General features: G+C 35.9%; 1 protein-coding gene across 2 annotated transcripts; it reads right to left on the bottom strand.

Moving 5' to 3' along the window:
• Nucleotides 1-161: 161 nt before the first annotated feature.
• LOC117788818 (SCY1-like protein 2) lies at nucleotides 162-22,936 on the bottom strand. Of its 2 annotated transcripts, XM_034627690.1 has the most exons (19): nucleotides 21,780-22,936; nucleotides 21,528-21,653; nucleotides 20,784-20,882; nucleotides 19,359-19,511; nucleotides 19,132-19,252; nucleotides 18,872-18,967; nucleotides 18,656-18,801; nucleotides 17,526-17,656; nucleotides 14,942-15,056; nucleotides 14,525-14,670; nucleotides 12,747-12,900; nucleotides 11,808-11,984; nucleotides 11,655-11,727; nucleotides 11,270-11,406; nucleotides 10,986-11,199; nucleotides 7,700-7,953; nucleotides 6,750-6,809; nucleotides 3,858-4,037; nucleotides 162-204 (listed from the first exon to the last, which is right to left on the bottom strand). In XM_034627690.1, exons 1-19 carry the CDS (start codon nucleotides 21,960-21,962, stop codon nucleotides 178-180), a joined length of 2,592 nt encoding a protein of 863 aa, XP_034483581.1. In that variant the 5' UTR covers nucleotides 21,963-22,936; the 3' UTR covers nucleotides 162-177. The 2 variants fall into 2 exon arrangements, with proteins under 2 accessions (XP_034483581.1, XP_034483582.1); XM_034627691.1 differs by lacking the exon at nucleotides 6,750-6,809 and having other exon boundaries at nucleotides 3,858-4,007.
• Nucleotides 22,937-25,269: the final 2,333 nt, after the last annotated feature.

Here is a 25,269-nt window from a genome sequence, read left to right on the forward strand (position 1 = left end):
GTCTGACGTTTACAATGTTTTTTGTATTGTGTATATATGAATATATATTTTGTATACATATAGCGCTAATATAAGTTGATTACTGGTGTTTCATTAATGGACCGAAATTGCATTTAAAAATATATAATTATATGCTTTCATTCTATCATTGATTTTTTTTATTTCGAAATTTTTGTTTTAATTACGTCCGGAGAATAGTTGATACTGTAATAAAGTTGTTGCAAAATAATTAGGCCATCAATTTTGATTTTTCACACGATCTTCAATATAAACTATGGAGAATGTTAAGTTTTAACTACGATTACTGTGGGGATTATTTTAACTATAGCTTGATTATTACTGAAGAAATTTATATTGTACTCACACCGATCATAATACGGTTATATTACGAATATAAAACATATATAAAGGAGTCAGAGGTACGAGTAAGTAGAAAATAGAAAACTGAGGGGTTTACACATGGTTATTACGAGTACGAGTATATATAATACTTATTTAGCATAATAAAAGAACATCGACTAACGATATTCGGGATGTTGGCACTTGAATCGCACATTTTGGATTTATTTTATTTTTTTGGGAAGTCAATGGGTTTATTACTAGGTACAAAGTCATGCACACATTATATACGACTACAAATCGCGAGGTTCCTTGGGATTGGGATCGGCTGCGGAAACTACACATCGATAGTTAGTTACGATTATGTTTACTGTTAAAAGGGTTGGATTATCTGTATGTTTGTATTTGTGGGTGTCTACAAAACTACTACTAAGGTAAAACTGAGAGGAGTGGGTGTAAGTTTGGGTGTATAACTTTGTAATCCTTTGACTTACAGCAATCTTAACATTTATCCATAAATATACATATATGCATATAGGTAAAAGTAGTTACTTTCTCTTTTTGATTCAATGTATAATTTGTATATTAAGTATATCTTTATATACTTATATATTACTTTGAACTCTTAAGGCACATTTTGAAGTTTAAATATAACTTAGAATAACAATAGTAAGTACGGCAACATTAATGAAAAATGGGAATGGCAATATAAATAGAAAAGAAAACAAATGAAATAGCTAAGCAAACATACATATTTAAGGGAGGAATACAATGGGGGAATACCCAAGTGTTTCAGGGGCTTCACAACACACACAAAAACAATAAATAAGGTACAAGCACAAAGGCAGCCAAAAGCAACATCATTATCAGCATCATCATTAAATACGTAGAACTAACATTAAATATACATATGTAAATAGTTTATACGATACATAAAAAGCAATTACGACGTACAATAAATTCGCAATGACTTAATTGTTAATTGAGTTAAGTAGAAATACAAATGCTTATCAACATCGGTAGTCAGTTTATAAGTTTAGTTTAGTTGAGGTTTAAGTTTAATTTTAGCTATAGTTTAGTTTATAGTAGCGCTTTAGCATAAGGCCGTTCGCCTTCAGTGTCAGTCATTCAAATACGAGTTTAGCGAGTTCCGTGTACTATTTATGATTATGTACATGAATAGTTTATGATCTCATTTAAATATTTCAATTCATCTGCTTTCCGTTGCTCGGCGCTCCAAAATATGATTGATTTCTTTTATTATCTCTGCAGTAGTTGTATTTCCAGATATATTGATATATATAATCTTGTGCAATCAGATGGGCAGAAAGTAAAATGGCATGTCAAGTAAACTCTCAATACAGACAGATTACATTTATATACATATACAAGCGAGTATGATGACTATACTCGATTTTGTATCTCATTTTGTATTCATAGAACATTAAAAAAGATGCATGACATGACAACAAAGTGATACAATTATATACAAATTTGTGAGCATGCATTTAATGTGTGTTTTTTTTATATATAATCGGTTTATCAAGTAATCGTTTTGGAATTTAACAGGAATTGATTCTAAAATTCTCATTACTCACAGTTATCACAGTACTCCATTTGAGCACTTGGTACAGCCCTAATATTATTTAGCATTTCTCATATTTGGATAATACAATCCTTGAAGCTTTGCATATCACTTTCATTATTCCAAATATGATCACTTTTTAAACCGATTTGAAGGTTTATCAGTAGGCTGATTGATTTCATGTATATTTTCGATATGTTATTAAAACTCTTAAGATAGAATTCTCTGAGGCAAATTGAAAGAGAACTAAGATTCGTTTCGATTAGGAAATTAAATGAGTTGCGTGAGTTGAAAGCAAGCGAAATACATGCAAATACAATTCATATCTGAACTTAACAATGACGGGATCAACGATTTTGCAATAAAAATTTAAATATAAATGTTAATCGAAATTTATACATATTTACATGAAGATCTTGATTCCTTCTTACATAACACCGCTCTGGGATCAAAAATGCAGTGATTGTCACAACGGTCAGCTTACACTAATGCTAAAGTGTATTAATTTAAACAAAACTCTAGTGCAAGTGCTTAACCAATTACTAATTGTTATCTTTGACTTACGTACTGCTTAACTGATAATATCAATTCATTTAATACAATAATAATAAGGAATTTAAATAAAACTAACATCACGTTTGCATGAACTACATTAACTAGCATTAGGTACGCTGGGAATTAAGTTTAAATGTATTCATTATAATCAACACAGCATATATGTGTGTGTGTGTGTAGCTGGGAGAGAATGAAGAACTCTCAATTGTAATGACTAATTGAAATCAACAATACTCGCACACAATATTAATTAGAGAACCCCAAACGAATTGACATTCATTTTCATTCACTTCTCCGAATAATGTTTATTCAAATTTCGATGTGTGTGTTTAACTTGAATGTAGGTGTGTGTTTTCCTTTTTTTTTTTTTGTTGCAATATTATTTGCATTTTTAATGAGTATGGCATTGTTTTTGCAATTCGCATATTCATTTTATGTTAAGGTTAAACACAAATGGATTTTACGCAGCAACAACTAACAAGTAGGTACAATTATAATTCTAATAATAAATATGCGAATGTTTAAAGTGAAAACGATAATGAAAATGATCTTGATGATAATTATAATTTATAACAATCATAGTATACTACCAAGTACATAATATAACAATCATAATACTAAGTACAATATAGGTTCAATAACGCTAATTTACTATATATATTTATGTATGTATATGTATAGTACATAAAATAACTTTCATTAAGATATATCAGATATGTTTCCAATGCGACATTAACATTTATTGTACACTTACGAATGCGTATTATATAATTAAGAAAAATAGCAAAACAATGTATGTTGCACATTTTTTAAATGTTTTAAGGTTAATCGTTAATTGTAATACGTATGCATAAAGCTAAACTATAGTATAATTAATGAGTACATATATAAATATAGTATGTATATAATATTTAGATGGTATAATTATTTGCATCATTTTACCCTCTGCCCCTTTTGCATACAACTTTGATTATAATTTTTCATTTTGAAATTGTTCTTTCATTGTTTGTTTTGTTTTTCATTTGGCATTATGTCATTTCCTTTCATTTTACAACCAATTTCGATTTCTTTCGATTTAATTAGCTTTAGTTCTTTTCTAATACTTTGGCGTATTGAGATTTAGATTCATGTTGCGTCGCTGCGCTCTGTAGCGCACATTGTTGTAGTTGTAGTTGTAGTTGTAATTGGTGTAATGGTAATTGTATGTGTTGTAATCAGCTGGAGCTTGCGCCTCGCCGATTTCGTTCAGGTTATATTATTGACTGAATGTGATATTGAGTGACGGACACTTTCGGACGTTGTTGTTGTTGCGCGTACCATTGACCCGCAATAGCGGCACCGGACTAACCGTGCCGGATACGGAAGTTAATTGTCTTACCATGCCGGATCCCAACTGTTGCAATATTCCCGAACCGGAGCCGAGTGGACCCGATGACAACACCGTCGATGTACGTCGTGACCTTATCGACTGCATACTGGACGATAACAGAAATGGTACACTGCTTGATGTGTTGGGCATGGAGCCACCCTGTTTTTGGGAGTACAATAAAGGAGATTTCTTTGGAAGATTAGTCAAAGCAGTCTACAATTGGCGCTTACATATCTGCGAGCTGTGCAATTTGAGATTAGTATTAATTGTGCTCAAATACATACTATATACAATGTGTTCACGTGTTGAGTGTGCCTAGGAAACAGCTGGGCGGTTAAATGATTGATTCCAATAGCTGATTACTTATATAGATATATATAGGACATGTTATAATGCAACAAACAAACCAACAAACAAACAAACAAACCAAAGAGAGGAGCTCAAATTGAATCCAATCCACACAGCCAGGGAAATTATTATATGTTCATTTAAATGCTCTTTTGCAGCACAAACATTGTAATACAAATATAATACGAGTATATATGTATGAATCATAAGTGGATAGTATACAGATAAACGGTTATACAGCTCTTACGAATTAATCGAGTACTCGAAACTCAATTCCAACTCGAAGCGAAAAGAAATTCGGGCTTAAAATGAAAACAAATTACATTAACATAAAAATTTAACATCAGCATACGCATTTCTGACTGACTGACTGAGCGTGTGTGTGTGTATGTGTGTACGAATGACGATGAATGTTTGTGTATGTGAATATGTGAAAAGTTGATAGCAGAGGGCAGAGCGAAATTCAAATAAAATTCAATTGAAAAGTTCGAAATTCGAAATAATGAAACGTGTACTCACGATCATGCTCCGTGCAAGCTGCAATTTTTATTATTTTATTCGGTTTTTTTTTAATACGTATTATTTTGTTATTGTTTTTGGTTTCGTACATGAAATGGAAAAACGCAAATGCACACATGATATAAATACAGCTTATATGCATAGAAATGTATGTGTATATGTATGTATGTGAGTTGTAGTTGTATGGGGGAGAAATCCACAGCGTGAGATGCGCGCTTATTGAGAGTTTTCAGTAACAAGAATAAAAGAAGCACAAACATTAGAAAATACACTCAACGTTTATGTGTATTTGAGTCGTCATGTGTGTGTGTGTGTGTTTGAGTGTGTCTGAGTTGTTGGTATTTGTGTTAGTAAGTATATAGATTGTCTTGCAAGTATATTTCGTTCATAATGACAACGCAACAGGACTAAAGTACAAAACAAACATTAAATCAAAACAACAACTGAGTACGATCGGGACATTTAATGAATAAGTATTTGGAATTTGCAATTTTTTTGATATTTCGTTGTGTTTTATATATCAATATATACATATATATCGATCTTAATTGCGTCGAGCGTGTTTTTTTTTTTTTTATCATCATTAACATAATTTCATACTGAAAACCCGTTTTAAAATATTAAATGTTGAATAATTTGTTTACATAAACTTCATTCGGAAACTTCTAATAATAGTTAAATTAAATACACCAGAAATTTAGTTTCATTTTACAGCATTCTTTTTTTGGGCATTATCAAATAACCAAATCAAAACCAATTTTCAATAATTAATTTTGTTTTTAAATAAATTGAATTGATTCCATAAAAATGTTGAAGACAACCAATTGTATCAGAATCAGCAACGTCTTTATCCGGAGACGAATCTTCTTCAAATGGAAATTTAAATTCAAATTTATTTATTGACCTTTACTTACAGCTCCTTTGCATTCTCAATAAATGAAAATGTGTCAGATACAAGTCGCAACAGGCATTACCTCTTAGAATATAGTATATACACAGACATACAAAAACAATATAAATTAAAATTAAATAGAATTTTTCGAATTTTAAACTTTACACCAATCGAACAATAGAATTCAACGGTATCATTAACATAAGCTGTCAGTTTGGTGGCCCGCCACAGAGAGACGGAGCGTGGCCAGGGGCAAAAACACTTCGAAAACAGCCTCTTGAATACAGAGAATACTTAGTTGTAGCGAAAAACAACAATCAAAATTACTGTACAAATATGTAAATCAAGAAATTTGCAACTTTGATAAAGTTTTATACAGAGACAGAGCAAACAAAAGAGATTAAAGTAAAAAAAAAATGGACACTCTTGTTTTGGCAAGTTTTCCACACAAGCAGAACGTCAAGGAAGTAAGTACAGAGTACAAGTACAAGTATATATTACGAGTAGGTTCAATTTAGTTAGGCAACAAGTTAAGTTCAACTTTAAATTCAAATTCATATTCAATTTCATAGCCAAAACTCAGTTGCATGTTGCGGTTGCACATATTCAAACAGAGAAAGAGTGTGAGAGAGAGTGAAAAGGACAGACAGAGACAGAAAGAGAGAGAGAGAGACAGAGAATTATATCAACAAGAACAACAAGTTCAAACGGGCGAGTAGGAGAGAGCGAGCGGGCGAACACGACTTCCGGCCGCCATTTTTGAAGGTCACACGCAAAAACCGTAGCATACATTTCAGAGCTGACTAAATACTTTTGGTGTGTATGTGTGTCATTGTGTGCGTGCGTGCGTGTGTGTAGTTTTTACTTTTGCATTTTGAGTGTGATGTTGTGCAAAAGTTGTCCGCTTGTTTGGCAACGACAACGACAATAATGAACAACAACAACAGTGATAAGAACAACAGTTAACAATCACCACAAGACAAGTTCAATATCGTTGCTCTCTCTGATGTGACATGGATGCTGAATATTTAGACCTAAGCACACAGCGTGTTGTAGTTGTTGTTGTTGTTGTTATTTCAATATCAATATCAGTAACAATTTCAATTTTTCAATTGCAAATCGCTTTTGTTTTTTACACTTACAACATAGGCTGAGGTGGAGGGCACCGATAGACTCGATCCGGAGCTACCGCGAGCGCCGTACTAAATATGTATATATATGTTAACGTATGTGATATTTATATATATATAAGAAAGCGAAAGAAATTTGTAGAAACACAACGACGACGGCGACAAGATTTTCATTTTTATTTTATATATATATATATTTTTTTTTTATGTTGTTTATATATATTTTGATAATTATTTTGTGTTGAGACGAGCGAATGGACGGGCAGGAAAGTGAAGATAAGATAAAAGAGCGTGTGTTAGAGCGTTTGATATTTTTCGTATTTCTTTTTATCGTTCATTGCGGGAAATGAGCTGATCATAAATATACAAAACTCGAAAACTTAAAATGTAAATCAAAATAATTAATCATTTAACTGCATGTTTATTGTTCATGTTGTACGCAATGTTTAGCAGCTTGTTTTTTATTGGTTGTTATTAAGTACGAGTAGCTGTAGCTTCTGTTTAGTGACAACTGTATTTGTTGTTAACTTGTAATACGCTAAATGCTACTCACTAGGCGCTATATTTAAATGCAATTTTAAAGTAATACTCTATTACACATGTTAACAGGGAACACAAAAAGTAATTCAGTAAATAACTGAAAAAATAAAACCGAAATTGAATTGAATTTGTTGAAAAAATATGCTGAAAAGCCTTTGTGACTGCAGTGAGTCAAAAAAAAGGGATAGAGAAGGATAGCAGAAAGGTCTGTTCATCACAGAGCACAAAAAACTCAACAGAATGGTTAATGAAGCAACCACAACAAACAGAATGGCGTTGGCCAAATACATAAATAATAAACAAACAAATGAAAAATGAAATAAATGAAGCAAAAGTAAAACGTGAACAAGAAAAAAATATTTCAAAGAAAACAAGAAAACTGCAAATGAAACGCGTCGCAAGATGGACACAAAACAACTTACAGTTGGCGGTGACAAATTGATGGTGGAGCCACGTCGCTCCTGGGGTCCAATGCTCGAGTGTCGACGGGTGGGAAGGCCGCTGCCCGGTGTACCGCCCGGGGATGAGGCGCACGATGGTGCGATGCGTATCTTTGGTGTCATCAGCGTGTTGTCCGAGAGCCGTCGATTGGGAAACACATTGCCAACGCGCAGGAAATTGCTATCCGGCGAGGATGGCGAACAGCCGAACCACCAGCCACCCAGCATGCCAGAGCCTGTACACAAAATTACAAAATTCACATACATTTACCAAACGACACACAAATACAATTACAATTACGCTTACAATTACAATTGCATTGAAATGGACAGTGGCCAGCTAATTAGGTCTAATAATGTGCAACGAACCAGACCGAAATGAAAACCCAAACAGCTCATGGCCAACCTCAACCTCAACCTCTACCTCTGCCTCAACCTCCAAGTGAATGCCACAGTGTGAATGTGTTGCACTGTTTCATGTTTGTGTTTGTGTTTGCATTCGCTCCTGTCACTGTCAAGGACACATACGAATTCGCACAATCTGCGGTTGCAGCTGCGGCTGCTGCATATGATTCCGCCTCTTTGCACCATTTGCTGCAACACCCACTGTTGCTGTGTCTGGGTCGACACATACAGAGAGTGCCGTTGACGCACCAGGTCCATTTTGCGGCAATTTGCGTCAAAAGTTATTAACTTGGACATACGCACACTGAACTGACACTAACACAGTCGCATGCAATTCTAGCTCTGGCTTTAAACCATACTTAACATACTCAACTGTTCCAGCGTAATTAAATTACATACAACTGCTGTTCGTTTCATTAAGCAATTCGAATGCCAATCGGAATTATTGCTGGTATTAAAATAAAATATTTTATAATTGTTCCTTAACATCAAAATCGAGCCTAGGTCGATAATAATTAAATTTTCTAAGTGAATAAAATTTATATGCAGAAGGAATTTAGAGGTCAAAACATGATCAGAATGACATTCCGCTTGAAAATCGGTTCAGTTTTGACAAAGTTATGAAAGTTTGAAGTTATTCGAAACTTTGATCTAGCACTTTACAAGTCAAAATTTTAGATCAATTTCACATGATTTTTTACAGAAAAATGAAAGGTCTCAGAATCAAATTTGAAGTGTTGTTTTATACTAATTATGATATAAGGAGTTGATTAAAAGTGCAAACTTGAGATTTAAAATTTTGAAATTTCGAAATTTCAAAGGGGGGACCCTTACCATCAAAATCGAGTCTAGGTCGAAAATAATTAAATTTTCTAAATGAACAAAATTTATATGCAGAATGAATTTAGAGGCCAAAACATGATCAAAATGACATTCCGCTTGAAAATCGGTTCAGTTTTGACAAAGTTATGAAAGTTTGAAGTTATTCGAACCTTTGATCTAGCAACTTTACAAGTCAAAATTTTTGATCGATTTCACATGATTTTTTACAGAAAAATGAAAGGTCTCAGAATCAAGTTTGAAGTGTTGTTTTATACTAATTATGATATAAGGAGTTGATTAAAAGTGCAAACTTGAGATTTAAAATTTTAAAATTTCGAAATTTCAAAGGTAGGACCCTTACCATCAAAATCGAGTCTAGGTCGAAAATATTTAAATTTTCTAAATGAACAAAATTTATATGCAGAATGAATTTAGAGGCCAAAACATGATCAAAATGACATTCCGCTTGAAAATCGGTTCAGTTTTGACAAAGTTATGAAAGTTTGAAGTTATTCGAACCTTTGATCTAGCACTTTACAAGTCAAAATTTTAGATCAATTTCACATGATTTTTTACAGAAAAATGAAAGGTCTCAGAATCAAGTTTGAAGTGTTGTTTTATACTTATTATGATATAGGAAGTTGATTAAAAGTGCAAACTTGAGATTTAAAATTTTGAAATTTTGAAATTTCGAAATTTCAAAGGGGGGACCCTTACCATCAAAATCGAGTCTGGGTCGAAAATAATTAAATTTTCTAAATGAACAAAATTTATATGCAGAAGGAATTTAGAGGTCAAAAAATGATCAAAATGACATTCCGGTTGAAAATCGGTTCAGTTTTGACAAAGTTATGAAAGTTTGAAGTTATTCGAGCCTTTGAAATTGTTGAACTGTACCGGATTTCGGTTCTTGAAAAAGAACTCAAATCACATCATTCAACTTTAGAGCCGATCCTTATTGGACTATAGTATTTGAATGATGCACATGCTTATTTCTCCATACAGTTAAACAATAAATTTAGAGTACAACTATTTTCAAAAATGATCAAATTTAACTTAGCGCAAAGACAAGTGTTAACATGCCATGGCCCACATGGCGAATACGCAATATTGTAAGCCGTTTGCGAAGGAATGCAAATATTGAATGTGTTATGATAGCTGTTGAACTACAGTCAATAAACACACACACGCACATGCCCAGAGACAGACGGAGGGACAAAGGCAAAGGAAAGGCTTGTGTTTGTTTACAGAAACCCACAAAAACCACAGTGACGCCGTCATGGCTTCCCTTAACCCTACTCTGCCCTGCTCGACCTTTCAGTTAACTTTGAAACTTGGCAACAGCATTTCAATTTGCAATATGCAGTTGGCTCTGGTAATTTACCAGAGAGAAAAGCCACATTCGCACACATATTCGGATAGTTGACATTGTGGCATCGAGCGAAATGTGAAAAGGCGTGGCAAATGGGGCAAAAACATGGCTCGAATGCACTTATACTGGCACTCGCGTGAAATTAAAACTTGTACTACACTAGCAGCTCTTAAGGACATTTAAATAATTCAGCGTTAAGGTCAAAAGTTCATTAAGTGCGACAAGTTGCCAGTGGAAAATTCCTCAATCTACCGTTTCTATGGCACATAATTTGCGCTTAAGGCCATCGTTGAGGCTGGCTTTGATTTTCCATTTTCATTATAATTTTCCTTATTATAATTTGCATAACACAATTAAATGTTGCGGCTTGTGGCACAATTTTCGGTTTGACAAATTATTTAGCTGCTGGACACGAGCCGATTAGGCGGGCCAACATGCTAAACTGTCACGTTTTATGGATATCAAATGGAAAATCAAATGGAAAACTCAAATGAAAATGTTCAATTACGCAGCACTCGCGGGCAAAACGGCTAAGCTCATTATTCATGCGTTTCAAGAGGAGGCAGCACAAAAGGAGAAAGAGAGCTGAAGGAGAAAAAGCAGCAGAGAAGGGAGGACATGATGAGCCTGAAATTGGAACAAGAGGAGTAAACGCTTCTGTCTACTCACCGCCTGAATTCTTGCGTGCCATGTCCTCGGCACTGGATGTTTTCCGCTGATCAATGCGTAAATTGGGTATATTGAATGGCGGCGCATTCATGTTATCCGTGGAGAACTGATGTCGCAGCGTACGATGACGTTCCGGCGATGCCATCGACAGATTGTCCAGCTTCAATTTGTTGCGCTGCTGCCGATCAATTGCCTCCAGCATCTGTTGCAACACCTGCCAATCAATTGTACAATTAGCTGCCATCTGGAAACATGCGAGAGGAACATCTCAAAAAGGGACATACCTCGAGCAGATAGCAGTATTGCTCGAAATTGAGCGCTGGATTGACGGTGTGCGGTATGAGCAGGGGCAGGACATTGGTGGCCATCGTTTCCACAGTTAAGCCATAGGATTTATCCGCAAACAGTTTGTGGTAGATGCCTGCAAATTGCATGCCATATAATTAATGAATGTTAAGCAGATCTCTTATCCCCTTTTGTTAGACAAATAATGCCATTAAATGCCAACACACACACAGACACCCACACACCCACACACTCACACACCCGCACACTTCTCAGCTTAATTAGTTTTTGTGCTGGTTTGTGTTTTCTATTAGTTTCTATTAGTTTTATGCAGTCATTTGCAAATGTAACCCCAACCAACTGCATTTCATTTGTTCTACTTACGCACAGTACGCATGATAATATCTGGATCTGGTATCCGCACATTTGCCAGCAATGGCAGCACCTCCTCCATAACCTGCAGGATTCACAGCACAGGACACACATACAATGGATAAAAGAGCATATCTAAATAAATTGGTTGTTAATTAAACGCACCTGTGCACGCTCCATACGGTCCATGACACGCTCAATGCACATTAACACATTCTGCACTATCTTCGGATCCGTTATGTTCTTCTCAAACACCAGTTTGACCTTTGGCAGGACCATGCGGCGTATGGACAACTCATCGATGCTATCAAACACATTCGCCACAGCCACAACAGCGGCGCTCTGAGAACAATTTAAGGAAAACAATTACATTTTAGGTTCGAAAGCTTACTTTGAAATATTTAAATATGCTATTATTTTATTAATCTTGTTAAATTAAATTTCATATTTATAAAAGTAATTGGCAAGATTTTTAATATATTTTTTTCGAAAGGAAATGCAGCTTTAAAAATTTATTTTAGACCGAACGATGACGATTTTTTCTATCTATCTAAAATATTTTCTAGAAGTTTTATTTTTAAAAAGTGCTTTAAATGTAATTTTCAATCTATCTTATATACTGAATATTATTAAGAAACAGAATATTTTATTACAATTAAATTCTTAAAATGAGTTGAGTTGAGACTAAATAAATGTTCTTAAAAATTAATTTTAAACTGCCAAATAGACATAAAATTCCCCAGAATCAATGCGATGCTTGAGTTTCAAATAAGAGCAAAAAAATGGTTTCCTGATTAAGGACTATAGGTCTAGAGTACAATTACAAATACAATTTTCAAGTGGCAACCGAAGCTACTTAAGAGGCATCTTTGTGCCGCAGTTAATTAAGAAATTGCTGCTGTAATTACACAATCAACGCCAAGGCGAATGCCAACTTAACTCAACTCATTTGACTTGTCAACCCGTTTCCATTGCCCCTCTCTCTCTCTCTTTCTCTCTCTCTCTCTCTACCTCTCTGTCAGTCTCTTAGGGAACTAAGTAAGTAATTTGCATATCAATGACAAGTCAGGCAAAAGTGGAATAGAAGATTCCCATCTAACTTACCTGCACTTGTATTGTGGAGCCGTCAAATGAGAAGAATAGCATTGGCATTATATCTGTGGTGACATCCTCGGGTTTCGTTTTCTCTATAATCAAATGCAAGTTCTCAAGTATCGTAACGCTCGCCTGTATAGATTTCGGTGTATTATAGACGATTCTGTTGAAAAATGAGAAAAGACGAAAGTATATAAATTAAACTAATAATACCAAAAAACTTTGCCGTCGGTTTAATTTAATGGTAATATAAAAGATGACCTTAATAACAACAACAAGAACTGCGTTTCTCATTATTGTTGCACTGTCTGGTCTGTGTGTGCAAAGTTCTTATTTGCAACTTTTATAGAAGTGTCAATAAGCGTCTTACAACAGTCCGAAAAGTTTTTTTTTGCTCAAAGTTGATTATCTACGAGGGCTGTTTGCCATTTTACTGAATTAGTTTTTTAGATATATAAATATTTAAAATTTAGTTTTTATACTCGTTACTTAAAAAATAAGTAAAAGGGTATATTGTGTTCGCTGGAATGTATGTAACAGGGGAAAGGAGGCATCTCCGACCCCATAAAGTATATATATTCTTGATCAGCATCAACAGCCAAGTCGATATAGCGTTGTACGTCTATCCGTCCGTGTGAGCGCCTAGATCTCAGAGACTATAAGAGATAGAGATACCAAATTTGGCACACAGATTTCTATAGACCCCTCGCAGGTCAAGTTTGTTTTCAATTTTTGAAACGACCGCTTTATAAGATAATGGATTTTATGGTTATTAATGTAATCTATTAATATTATCTATAATATCACTTAACCGCCGCAAAACCGGACAAGTAGAACGGGAGTAATAGCTAACCAAAGTTATTAATAAAGTTATTATTTCAATACAATCACCTAAAAGTATGCAGTAGTTTTAATTAGGTAGTAATTTCTTTAAAGTACTTTTATATGTATTGAAATAAGTAACGGGTATCCTATGGTCGGGATCTCGATTATAGCCTTTCTCACTTGATTTTTTTATAGTTATGCCTGCAATATTTATTTGAATGAGTGGTTAACTTTTTAAATATAATGCAGCAAGCGACAACTATTTAAAAATACTTTTGAATTTAATAAAAAACCTTACTACAAAACATACAAAACTGTCAAAAAAGGCTTCAAGTAGTTTTAAATAATTCAGTACTTTTGCAGTCGCCGCTTTGCATATTTTATGAACAGCTCTCGCAGCTGAATAGCAGCTTTAGTCCTTGTGTTCCAGTGTCCTTGTGGTTCACTAATTTATGTATGCCTGCCAGCCAGTGATGAGGCCACAAAAGGTGCGCATAGTTGTGCCCACGAACACGAACACGAACCTGAACCCAGACCCCAACCCGATCCCGATCCCGATCCCTATGGCGACCCAGACCCAGACTTTTCAGAAAACTTTGCACGCCGCCAACCTTAACTTTAACTTGTGGTCTATAAATTACAATATGAGCTGTCGCCTTACTTTGCCTGTGTGTGTGTGTGTGTGTGTTTGTGTGTGTGCACAATAAAACGCCATGAAAATTAAATAAAAAGTGTCACAAAAGTTTTTCAATTGTTGAGCAGAAACACAGTAAAGTTGAAGCCAATGGCACTGACCATTGTTTGCTTTGTGACTGTAACCACAACCCGCAGCCACAACAACAATAACAAAAGGTCAGCTACAGCTAGATAGTTAGATAGACGGTAAGCGTTCTCTAAGATAGTGAAGTGTATATATATCTTTGTGTGTGTAAATGGGCCCATAATGAGCGACCGGCACTCACTTCATTGTGGCCGACATGAGAGCATCGTATTCCGAGTGCGTGGCCTCCTGCACGAATAGCATGACGGGCTGTAGAACCGCGGCCAGCACCTCGCCATTGTTGATCTCAGATTTGAGCATGGGCCAAAGGTTTTGCCACCAAAGTTTCTGCAAAAGACACAAGACAACAATGGTTATAGCTCAACGCCTCTATCAATCGCCAGTCGTTAGAATGGCCCAGACAATAGAGCTATCCAGAAAACAAAAGGCTGCTGCAACTGTCATAAAACGGGCTCGTAATTTACAAATTGTCTTGGGCCATAAAGCGTTCAACGCTCAACTTGACGCCATCAATGATGAATGCTTTGACAACTGCAGAAAACCCAAAATGGCCGACGTGAAGCTACATCCGCTTCCGGGTCGACTTTTGGCTACTTACGCGAGGTATCAGCGGCATGGCCTCTATCAAGGTGGTCTTATAGAATTGCGACTTCTGCTGCGTGTCCTTCATGTTGACCACGTCCAGGAATTTCAACGCATTTATAGCCGGATCACTGGTAATTAAAAATAAGTAGCAGCCAATAAATAAAAGGTAATTTTAGCGTCAATAACAAGCATTTAAAAATATAATATATATATTCTTTTTTATATCTAAGCATTCATTTTTTGTGTCTACTTTTTATTCTGTTTTAAATTAATTTTCTGCTTACAAAATAACAAATGGAAAATCCATTTAATAATGGAGTTCATTTATTGGTTTATTTATTTTATTTGTTTACTTGTTTGAAAAAATATTCAACAGCCATAAATCTGTATAATCTTTATTTAAATCGTTAGCTAAAAGTCTTTAAATATATTCAAAAACCACCATAATATTTCGACTCTAATTAAAAAAAGTTTATGCGCAAAATATTCAGCTGAAAAATAATCCTAATACAATTGCGCTACATTATCGTATATAAAGCTTTAGTTATAAATTAAAATTATTCAAGGATTATGCATTAAAATTTTCAGTTGTTTTCGGACTTCAACTTTGAGCGCTGGCAAGTGTGATAAGTTTGTTTAAAATTTGATTTTATTGTTATGTAAATGTAATTGACTGAAATTTAATTGCCAAAAAGTGTTTACTTTTCAGTGGCGCACATTTATTTCATTTAATTCGAACAGCATAAATCAGCCCCCAGCCGCACCACATCCCTTTGTTGTGGTGATGCCGTTACGGGTAATTGAAAGATTGCCATAAAAGCGAAAGCAGATGCGAAAAGCGAGTTAAATTATGTGCATTGACATTGGCATTGACGTTGGCTCTGTGGCATTGGAATGTAATAAAAAATGGTTGGCAATGCGCTTGGTTAAACAATAAGCGTGGCCATTAAATCACATTGCGTATGCGCCGCGTTGCACACAAAAGTGCCACTGAGACCAGGAGACAAAGAGAGAGAGAGATAACACGGATTGCAGTCGCGACTGTTGCCATTCGAGACGATTAGCCGTGGGCAGCATAATCAGCATAAAGACCGCTTGTTGAGCTCAAAATCAAGATGAATACTCAAGCAGAAACATCCCGGTCAGAGCTGGAAACAAACCTGGCTAAAATGCGAATACTCGTACCCGTACTTTGGCCCACTTCGAGCCATTTGCATACGCAGCTAAAAACGCTGAAAATGTTGATAGCATTTAAATGAACTTCAAAGTGCTGCCATCCTACAAGCTGACTGCTTGACTAACTGACTGCTTGACTAGCTGTGGAAGCGGGGCGTGTCCTGGAAAGGGAGCGGGGCAATTGGGCGTGCTGCTGTCAGCGCCTTTTGCTAAGCAACCGATTTTAGCAGCTCCCGGCAAGCCCATCATCTCTGAGTTTGACTTGGAGTTTGTCTAAACACTGCTCATGTCACAGTGGTAATTAAACCAGGCAAATTTAATACATTTTAAATCAATATTAAATTATGAATGTTATACAAATCAATGTTTATCGTTTTAATTTATTTATATCCAATTTAAACGTAAATTATAAATTTACTTGACAAATTCTTTCTGTGTTTGATATTTAAATAGAAATTGCAAATATTATATTTTTTTAAATATAAGTTTTAATATATAATTTGTATGTTAATATTCATTTTTAAATGATCTTTAAATAAAAATTGAAATTTAAAAATTATTTAATGCATTTTTTTATTTAGACCAAGAATATATTTATTTTTATTTGATTTATTTATACTGACACTCCTAATTAATAATTTATCCAGTTTCCAGAAATCTGAAATTTTTCAAGTCAGCTGTATAGCTTTTCTTCATAATTACTTTAAACTGATTACTATGATTGGCAATCCCTGTTCTGGAACCACTGTGCAGTGCTTGTCTAGCAGTCTGTAAGCTGTTTTTCTTTGCTTTTTCATCTGCTGGCGGCTGGAGGAGCCGCCTCGGTCTCAGTCTGTTGGTTTACCTAGCAGCTGCTGTCGTCATAAATCCCCGCATACCTCCTCCCCCACCCGTAGCCCTTGTGTCACCCGCAAGGATGTAACGGAAGGGCATGCAACGCTTGGGTCGCTTTCCACTACTCACAATCAGCTCAAGAGCCTGGCATTGTGTCTTCTTTCAAGCCTGATTACCGTTTTCATTTACCAAACAGACGTAATTAAGGTGTGCGTGTGTGCGTGTGTGAGTGTATGTTGTGATTGTACGTCTGTGTGTGTGTGAGTGTGTGTTTTATGTCCTTGGTGTGGCAAAAAGTGAATGCTTCAATTGAATTTTAGCTACATGTACAAATTGGCTTAGAGATTGCGTGTCTTGTGCTTTGCTTGTTGCTCTCTGTTTGTGAATGAGTGTGTGTATATGTGTGGGTGGGTGTTTTTGTTTTTAGCAGGTGTCAATTTCATTTGAAACTCAAACAAAAAACTTTTGCTAAAACTGCGCAAATTGCTGTTACTTTTTCTTTTGCTTGCTTTGCGTTTTAGTTGAAAGTTAATTAATTTACAGTCAGAGACGAAAGTCGTGGGTTTAATACTCGGTTTAATACTCACATAAAGTACTTGATCAACTGCAGCAATTGTGCTGTGGGTCGAGCTGTCGCATCTCGACTTGCCATGCGGGATGTTGCCTCTTGCAGGGCAATTGGTAGACGTGGCATCAACTTGTGGATATGGTCATCCAGCTGCAACATAGAGGAGGAAAATTGGAGAGATACAGATAAAGGAGGAGAAGGTAAAGTAGGGATTGCAGTGCTGCCATTTATGTTTATAAATTTATTTATTTATTTAATGTCAACTAAGAACAGATAACTGAAATAAAATTATGAAAAATATGTAAAGTTGAAAGTTGAAATTTATTGCCAGAACAACAAATTTATATTTTCAAATCGAAATCATTAGTCATTTGGATATCCAATTCCCATGGAGGTCAAGACTGTTTCTAATTTTTTTCGCAAAAAAATATAAAAAAATCGATCACAACCTCAATTTTAAATATAGAACGCTCTGTTTGGTTGTTAACGATTTTGTTTAATATTTTTAAGGACGGTAACGGTTATAATTTTCCTAAGAGAAAATATAGTTTAAAAAAAAGTGGAAAATAGTTAAAATAGTTGGAAAAAAATTATGAATAACAATAAATTAAAATTTTTATTTAAAAATCATAATATCGCCTTTTTTATTAAATTTTCTTATACAAATCTAAAATAAAAATTATTATATAAATTTAAAGTTTATTTTTGTGTAATCTAGCTTCTATTGACTGTCAAGTGCTGACAGTATATAGCTTTGAATGCCTAACAAGATGAGCCAAAAGAAATTGGCCACAATGCTTGAGAGACGGTCGAAAAGTTTTAATGACGTTGCGTCTGCAGCTTGAGATAGAACTAAGGATTGAAGAGATTGAAGCTTTAGCTTCAGCACCTGGACTGAATAATTCGAGTTTGAAGTGGACTTTTGATTACATTTGCATTTGACAAAGCAGCGAATCTAATTACAGCTAGCAAACAAGCCGGCACAAAACTTTTACCAACCAATTGCCACTTGCCACATGCCACTTGCCACTTGCCACTTGGTCTTCAGATCTGGCCGCGGGCACAAGCAGCAAATTAATTTAGACAGACGTACCGAGTGATTGGGCGGGAGGAAGGGAGGATGAAAGAGGGGGAGGACATCTCTCTTACCGTTTCCACTTGTTTGGCATAGTTGGATGTGGAATTGCCGGCCTGTATAAGTGGACGTCCATTGTTGTACACCGCACAGATGACCATGCCCAATGAGAACATATCGCTGAGCAGGCTGCACTTGGAGCTCGATTGCGTTTCGGGTGCTGTTCATGGAAATAGAATTGAGTTTCTTGTTGCCAGATCTCTCTCAGCTACATATATGGTATTATTTACCCATAAAATCCAGATTGGGCTGTGCCATTTTTGATACCCTGTTGCTCCATGGTGGACACGGAATTGAGCTATTCAAATCAGTCTCATTCATTCTTTCTGCAAATAGATAGATAGAGCGAGAGAGAGAGAGAGAGAGAGAGAGAGAGTGGGGGAGAGAGACAGGGACGGGGACAAAGAAAGAGTGCAAAACAAATATGAATACAAATGGACTCACAGTTCGCAATTCGTTTCAATTTTGTTGCTGGCTCTCATACACTCACCCACATACTCCATGCCGGCGAGCTTCCAAATACCTCGCTTAGTTATTAGTATAGAGGATGGACACACATTTCGATGAATTACGTGACCGGAATAGTGCAAATAGGACAATGCCTCAGTTAGCTGCAAAATGGAAACAATTCACACACCAATAAAATCCACATATCTACCTACACACTCTCTCATTCTCTCTCTATATCTCTGTCTGTTCAGAAGTGGTTTATTTTACCTGTAAGAATCCATATTTTAGCTCCATGTCCAAAAAGTTGTATTCCTTTGCATGCGCCGGCCGTTGAGGCTGTGTTCCCGGTGCGGGTTGCGTTTGTGGCGTGCCCCCGCCCGTTGCAGGTGCCACATTGGCATTCTCATACGTTTTCGACTCCTGCAACACAATGTGGCATATAAGCACTGACTCCACATGTACACACGTCCCATCTTTATCCCAAAAAAAGCTCAGTTTGCAGTTTATGGCAATTTCTTTTTAAATTTTTCTACCTTAATGCTTTTTACTTTTAAAGCCTCACAGCGTGTCACGAATAACTATGTTATGAAGTCATAAACGTGGCTTACAATTTTATACGTTGAGGTGTTTAACAAGCTAGAAACTGGGCATTCAAACAGATTCTTTTTTAAGCCAAAAACTGATTTTGAATTGTATTAAATTTCATTTGATGTGCCACCTCAAATCTCTCGTTCTTTAACTAAAGTCATTTTTTTATTTTTCATAAATAACCTTACATTTTTACTTTCATATGACTTAAATTCTCTACCTTCTGCTCAAATATTTTCAATTTTACTTTCAATTTCTTGTTGGTTTTGTTAGACAATTTGGTTTTTTGTCTATGCAATTTTCAATGTAATTTAACTCGATTGGAGTTTTTGTTGGCATTGCGCTAGTTTTCCTTTCATTTACTGTTGTTGTTGTTGCTTTTGTTTTTATCGTTTTCTGTGCTTTATGTTGTTGTTGTTGTTGTTGTTTTGTGCAGCTCAATAAACTAAAATATTGTCTGACAGGTTGGTCCTGAATACAGGCAAAAAAAAACAAAGGGAAAAAAAGAAACTACCATTATGAGAGTGTGTATGAGAGTGTGTGTGTGCATGTGGGAGTATTTGAGTGTGTGTGTGTATCAATTTCTGAGCTGTGCAAGTAAGCCGAAGCACTTTATTGACTCAATCTCCACAGCGTAAACTTTGCAAGCACGCACTGTAATTCGATTTAGTTGTAGTATGTGTGTGCTTGTAAGGGTGTGTGTGGGTGTGTGTGTGGGTGTGTGAGTGTGTTATGCATACCCTCACATTTGCGTTTGCCTGCCACTTGAACCAAAAGCCAAACTATGCAGTTGACTGACTGCCGTGTTATGCGAAACTTTAGCAGAGCGCAAAATGCACAGCAACAACCACAACAACAACCACAACAACAACAACAACAGCAACAATAAGAACAACAATTGATTGAAATAGATGCCAGATAAAGGCATATGGTCTAGCTCACAATGGAGCAGCAGGCGACAACGAAAAATTGCATGTGCTTTCTGACCATGGCCAAAGCAAAAGCCAGCGAAGCGAACCAGAAATTGAACTGAATTTAACCAAAAACCGAACCATAGCATTTCGTACTGAGTTGCAACGAATCGCAGGACGAAACTAAACTCACATGAAAAGCCAGCACATTCGACAGACTGGCAAAAATGGGCTCGGCGGCAAAGGCCAAAGTTTCCGCACTCTCCTCGACCGTGTGATAGATTTGTAGTATCTGTGAACACAAAATTTGACGATTATATTGAATAACAGAGTTCTGCTGTAAAATCATCTTAATGGACCAACAATAACATGTATACAACAAATTTAATTCAACCTTAGAATTTAGTTAGTTATTAGAAAAAAAATGTTTGATTTATTTTTAAAACAAAAAATTGTTGAAAAAGTCTTAAATTTATTATTATTATTTTCATACAATATAAAAAAGATATAATAACTGCAAGTATTTTACTTTAACAACTTGTAATAATATTCAACAATACGTTTTTAGTAAATAAAATTCGTCTTTCGCATTTATGGTTGCTAAAAGCATGTTTAAATAACTTTTAAATCAGAAGCTTTTATAATAATCTTGAAAAGGTTACACGATGGAAATATTTTCTTTATAATGTTAAAAATAAATAATGACTGAAGGATTACTACTTAAAAATGAGTATAAACATAACAAAGAACTAGTTTTAATATTGTCAAAATAAATTCTAAAAACGAAAAAATAAAGCTGTTTTTGGAAAGTTTAAAATAAAATATATTTTATATAAATATATCAAGAAATTTTTATAGACATAACGATAGATGTGAATTGTGATTTTTTGATCAGCAAATATTTATAGATTTCTTTGGCCTGCAATTTGTCACTCACCCGTGGATGACGAAAGCGTTCCAATGTCTTCACTGAGCTCTTTAACAGTTCCGTAATGGTTTCCTTGCGACGCGGCTTGTGCAGCTTCTCAGCCACTTTTTTCTCGAATATAAACACGGAGCATTCCTAGGGGAGAAGGTAGCGAAAGAGAGAGAGAGAGAGGAATTAATGGAAGAAAGGCTTGCAGTTCCCCTTTGGGATGCAACAGTTTCTAGTTGCATTCTGTTCGGTTCTCTTCTGTTTTGTGCTTACCTTGTTGTCACTCTTGCGATAGCCATCGTGTATGCGCCAGATGAGCTCTGGCCCGGCACAGGCGACCGGTTTGCCAATCTCAAAGTACTGCGTAATGGGATTGCCATCGGCGACATTCTGCATGGATGTGGAGGCCGCCACATTGGCGCTTTTGAACTTGGCGAACATTGTGCCAGCGGGCATACCATCGATTAGCTTTGAGAATACATTCGAGAAGCTGCCCTGACGCTTGCAATGCGGCACGCTGCCAGCGCCTATCGTTGGCGCCGAACCACCTGCACCACCAGCAGCTGCACCACTTGCCGCCAACTGCTCGCCAGCTGCCACACCAGATGCCGCACTAATGGACAAACGTTCGCGCAATGAAACTCCCAGGCTGTTGGCCGTTGTAACCGGTGCATTAATCGCTCCTGAGCTTCGATCCTGCGGCACGTTTCTGCCAGACACGCCAACACCAACACCAACACCGACTCCGACACCAGCACCGACTCCGACACCGTTATACGTATCGCATTTTGCAGTTGTCGTGTTGTCGCCGTAGCCATTCACATCGCCAGCGACAAGTCCGGGAACGACGCCGCTGACGCTGGAGAACTTGCGCGTGTGAACGTTGGGATTGCTGTGACTTAGCTCGAGTATTGTGCTGGCGCTGCGATTACGTGCTCCACCCGCATTGCCCACTCCCACACCCACACCCAGTCCCAGTCCTGTTCCCGGCCCCAGTCCAACGCCTACGCCTGCGCCCACGCCCACACCACCGTACACAGGCACACCCACACCGCCGCCGCCTTGAGCCTGCTGCTGAACCACTTGCTGGCCAGCTCTGGCTGGAGAACCCGCTGCCACCGCTGAGGCTGCCACTGCACCACCGCCGGGTGTTATTCCACCAGCGCTGCCACTGCGACTGCGTTGCACCTCCTCGACACTATCCAAACGTGAAAAAATTCTGGCCGCCGTTGTTGCCGTGTTTTGTTGCCTGCAGTTCGCACTGACAGCCAGCCAACTAGTTGCTGCTCTTTCGCTTTCGCTTTCTCTATCTCTATCTCTATCTCTTTCGGTTCCGCTTCCGTTTCCGGCTCCAATGCAATGCCAGACACCAGTTATCGTTATATATTTAACGCTCTCACACAGCCAGCTGCTGCTGTTCAATGTACTTGAAGCTGATGCTAAAGTTGATGCTGCAATACAAATAATCAAGAGCAAAGAAAATTTCGTTTTAATTGCGGTCACTTCACATTCTTCATACGCACCGTTGAGCCGCTGAGAGCTATGCCAGCGTCGCAGTCAGCGTCGCTGCTGGCACTCAACAACTACTTGAAACACCCTGTGGCGTTACATTTACAAATGTGGTATATTGAGATTTCAATATTCACGTGTTATTTTAAATTTCTCTCAAATTAATTTAGAATTTATGTAAGATTAACAATAAAAGCTGTAATAGTATAAATAATAATTTTAAATAATTGTATATTTGATAGGTGTATTTGAAGATCTTAAATTTTTTCAAATACCTCTCATTATTTGAATTATTTAAAAACAATTTCTTGAATTTATAATTTTATACTCACAACAGAAATACAAAATTTAATAACAATAACAACTACATATTGTGAATAATCAAATTAATGATTATTTAAGGAACGACATTATTTTATATTTATTATCAATAATTGTTTCGAATTCCATTTTTTGTTCAGCATTTGATATAAATCTTGTCTCTTTTAATTTAATGTTGTGATGAATTTGATTTATTTTTATTATCAACATTTATTCAACAAATTTGTCGAATTAAACACAAATATTTGAAAATCTTTTGACCCAACTGTAAGCAATGATAATTTGATACTGCTGTTAGTACAGGGTATTTAATGTGAATTTGATTTACTATTACTATCATTATTTGTTCAACAAATTTGTTGAATTAAACACAAATATTTGAAAATCTTTTGACCAAACTTAAAGTAATGCTAATTTGATACTGCTGTTAGTACAGGGTATTTAATAGTCGTGTTAAGTGTTGCTTCAAATGGGTGCTACTTACTGTGCACTGGCAATTAATGCGCTTATTGCCGGTCTGACTTTTATGTTAAATTTATTTTCATTTTCATTGCGTTCTTTCGCCAGCTTCACACAAAACTGCACAATTAAAAAGTTAAATGAGCTCAGAGCTTTATTCAATTTGTACTGTGTGTGTTTGTATCTTGTTGTGTTGGTGCCACCAATTTATAATTGTATAAAAATGAAAATTTCGCTAAAGAGCATAATCTCTTTATTAATTGTTTTAAATGAAGAAAAATATTTTCGTTTTTGACAGTTGCTTCGTTCGAAATGAAAAAGAATTTAATGAGAATTTAAATGTGTCAAGAGTGTCATAAGTTTTCGGCTATGAAATGCGACACTTTACTGACTGCATTCACTGTACAGTGTCAACGTCTTTGAGTTTCCAACTGCCACTTGGCGTCTGCCACCTGCTGCTGCTGCTGCTTTTACCTGAATTATTTAGTGCAAAAGGAAATGGCAAACATTTTAAGTACACAGAGTAGTTGAGCACATCTATCTGACATTTGGAGCCCCAACTGATGGCCACAAATTGACTTGAGACAACTTTGGCAACAGCAATGCCAACAACCAGTCGAAAGGTCATCAAGACCAACATCAATTTGAGGGCAAACGTAAAACTATTTAGTACAAATATTTGCCGCTTCCCTTACGATTGTGTCTAATTTTTCGTTCATGGCAAATAAATAATATATAAGCCTGAACTCGCAATGGCAACTGAGGGAGGAAATTTGACCAGTTTACTGGGTCAGCATTTAAGGGCTTTAAGAGCTACACAAAAATAAAACGAAAAATGGCTTAAATATTTATTTGTGTGCGGAATAAACGAGTGTTTGAACTTCAAACGTTGAAACACTCAAATCATTCAGTTGCACATCGAACACAATTACAACAAAAAATTTCGGCTTCGATTGGTAAGCCTCAAAATCAATTGGATTTAGCATGAAAGAAGCGTGAATTATCCTTGAAGCCTTCAAGTTTTTTTTTTTCAATATTGTATTTGTTATTTATATTTAGAATATAAATTTAGCAGATGATTGATTTATTACTTGAGCAAAAGTGACAGTTACAAATACAAATTGCTACATTTGAAAGAATGTTTCTTACTTGAATTACAATAGGGATATTTCCTTTCCCAATTTGAACTTGAATGTAGAATGCAAACTCAAAATTGTACAACCTTAAATTAATAATTAAAGGTCACAGGAATTATTTAATACATTTCCCATTCAAGTTAAAGGTCAAATTGTTTAATTTTTTTTTGTTTAGGTTTTGAGCTTTGATATTATTATAGAATCAAATTAATTAACTAAATTATAGTAAATATTAAAGAGAGACCATGACCTTAAAGGCAAAATGATATGCCTGGAAATGCGAGTCATTTTTTTTCTCCTATTTTTTCCTTTTTTGTTGTGAAATGAAAAATTGAAAA

Source organism: Drosophila innubila (genome assembly GCF_004354385.1).
Source record: "Drosophila innubila isolate TH190305 chromosome 3L unlocalized genomic scaffold, UK_Dinn_1.0 0_D_3L, whole genome shotgun sequence".
Lineage (NCBI taxonomy): Eukaryota > Metazoa > Arthropoda > Insecta > Diptera > Drosophilidae > Drosophila > Drosophila innubila.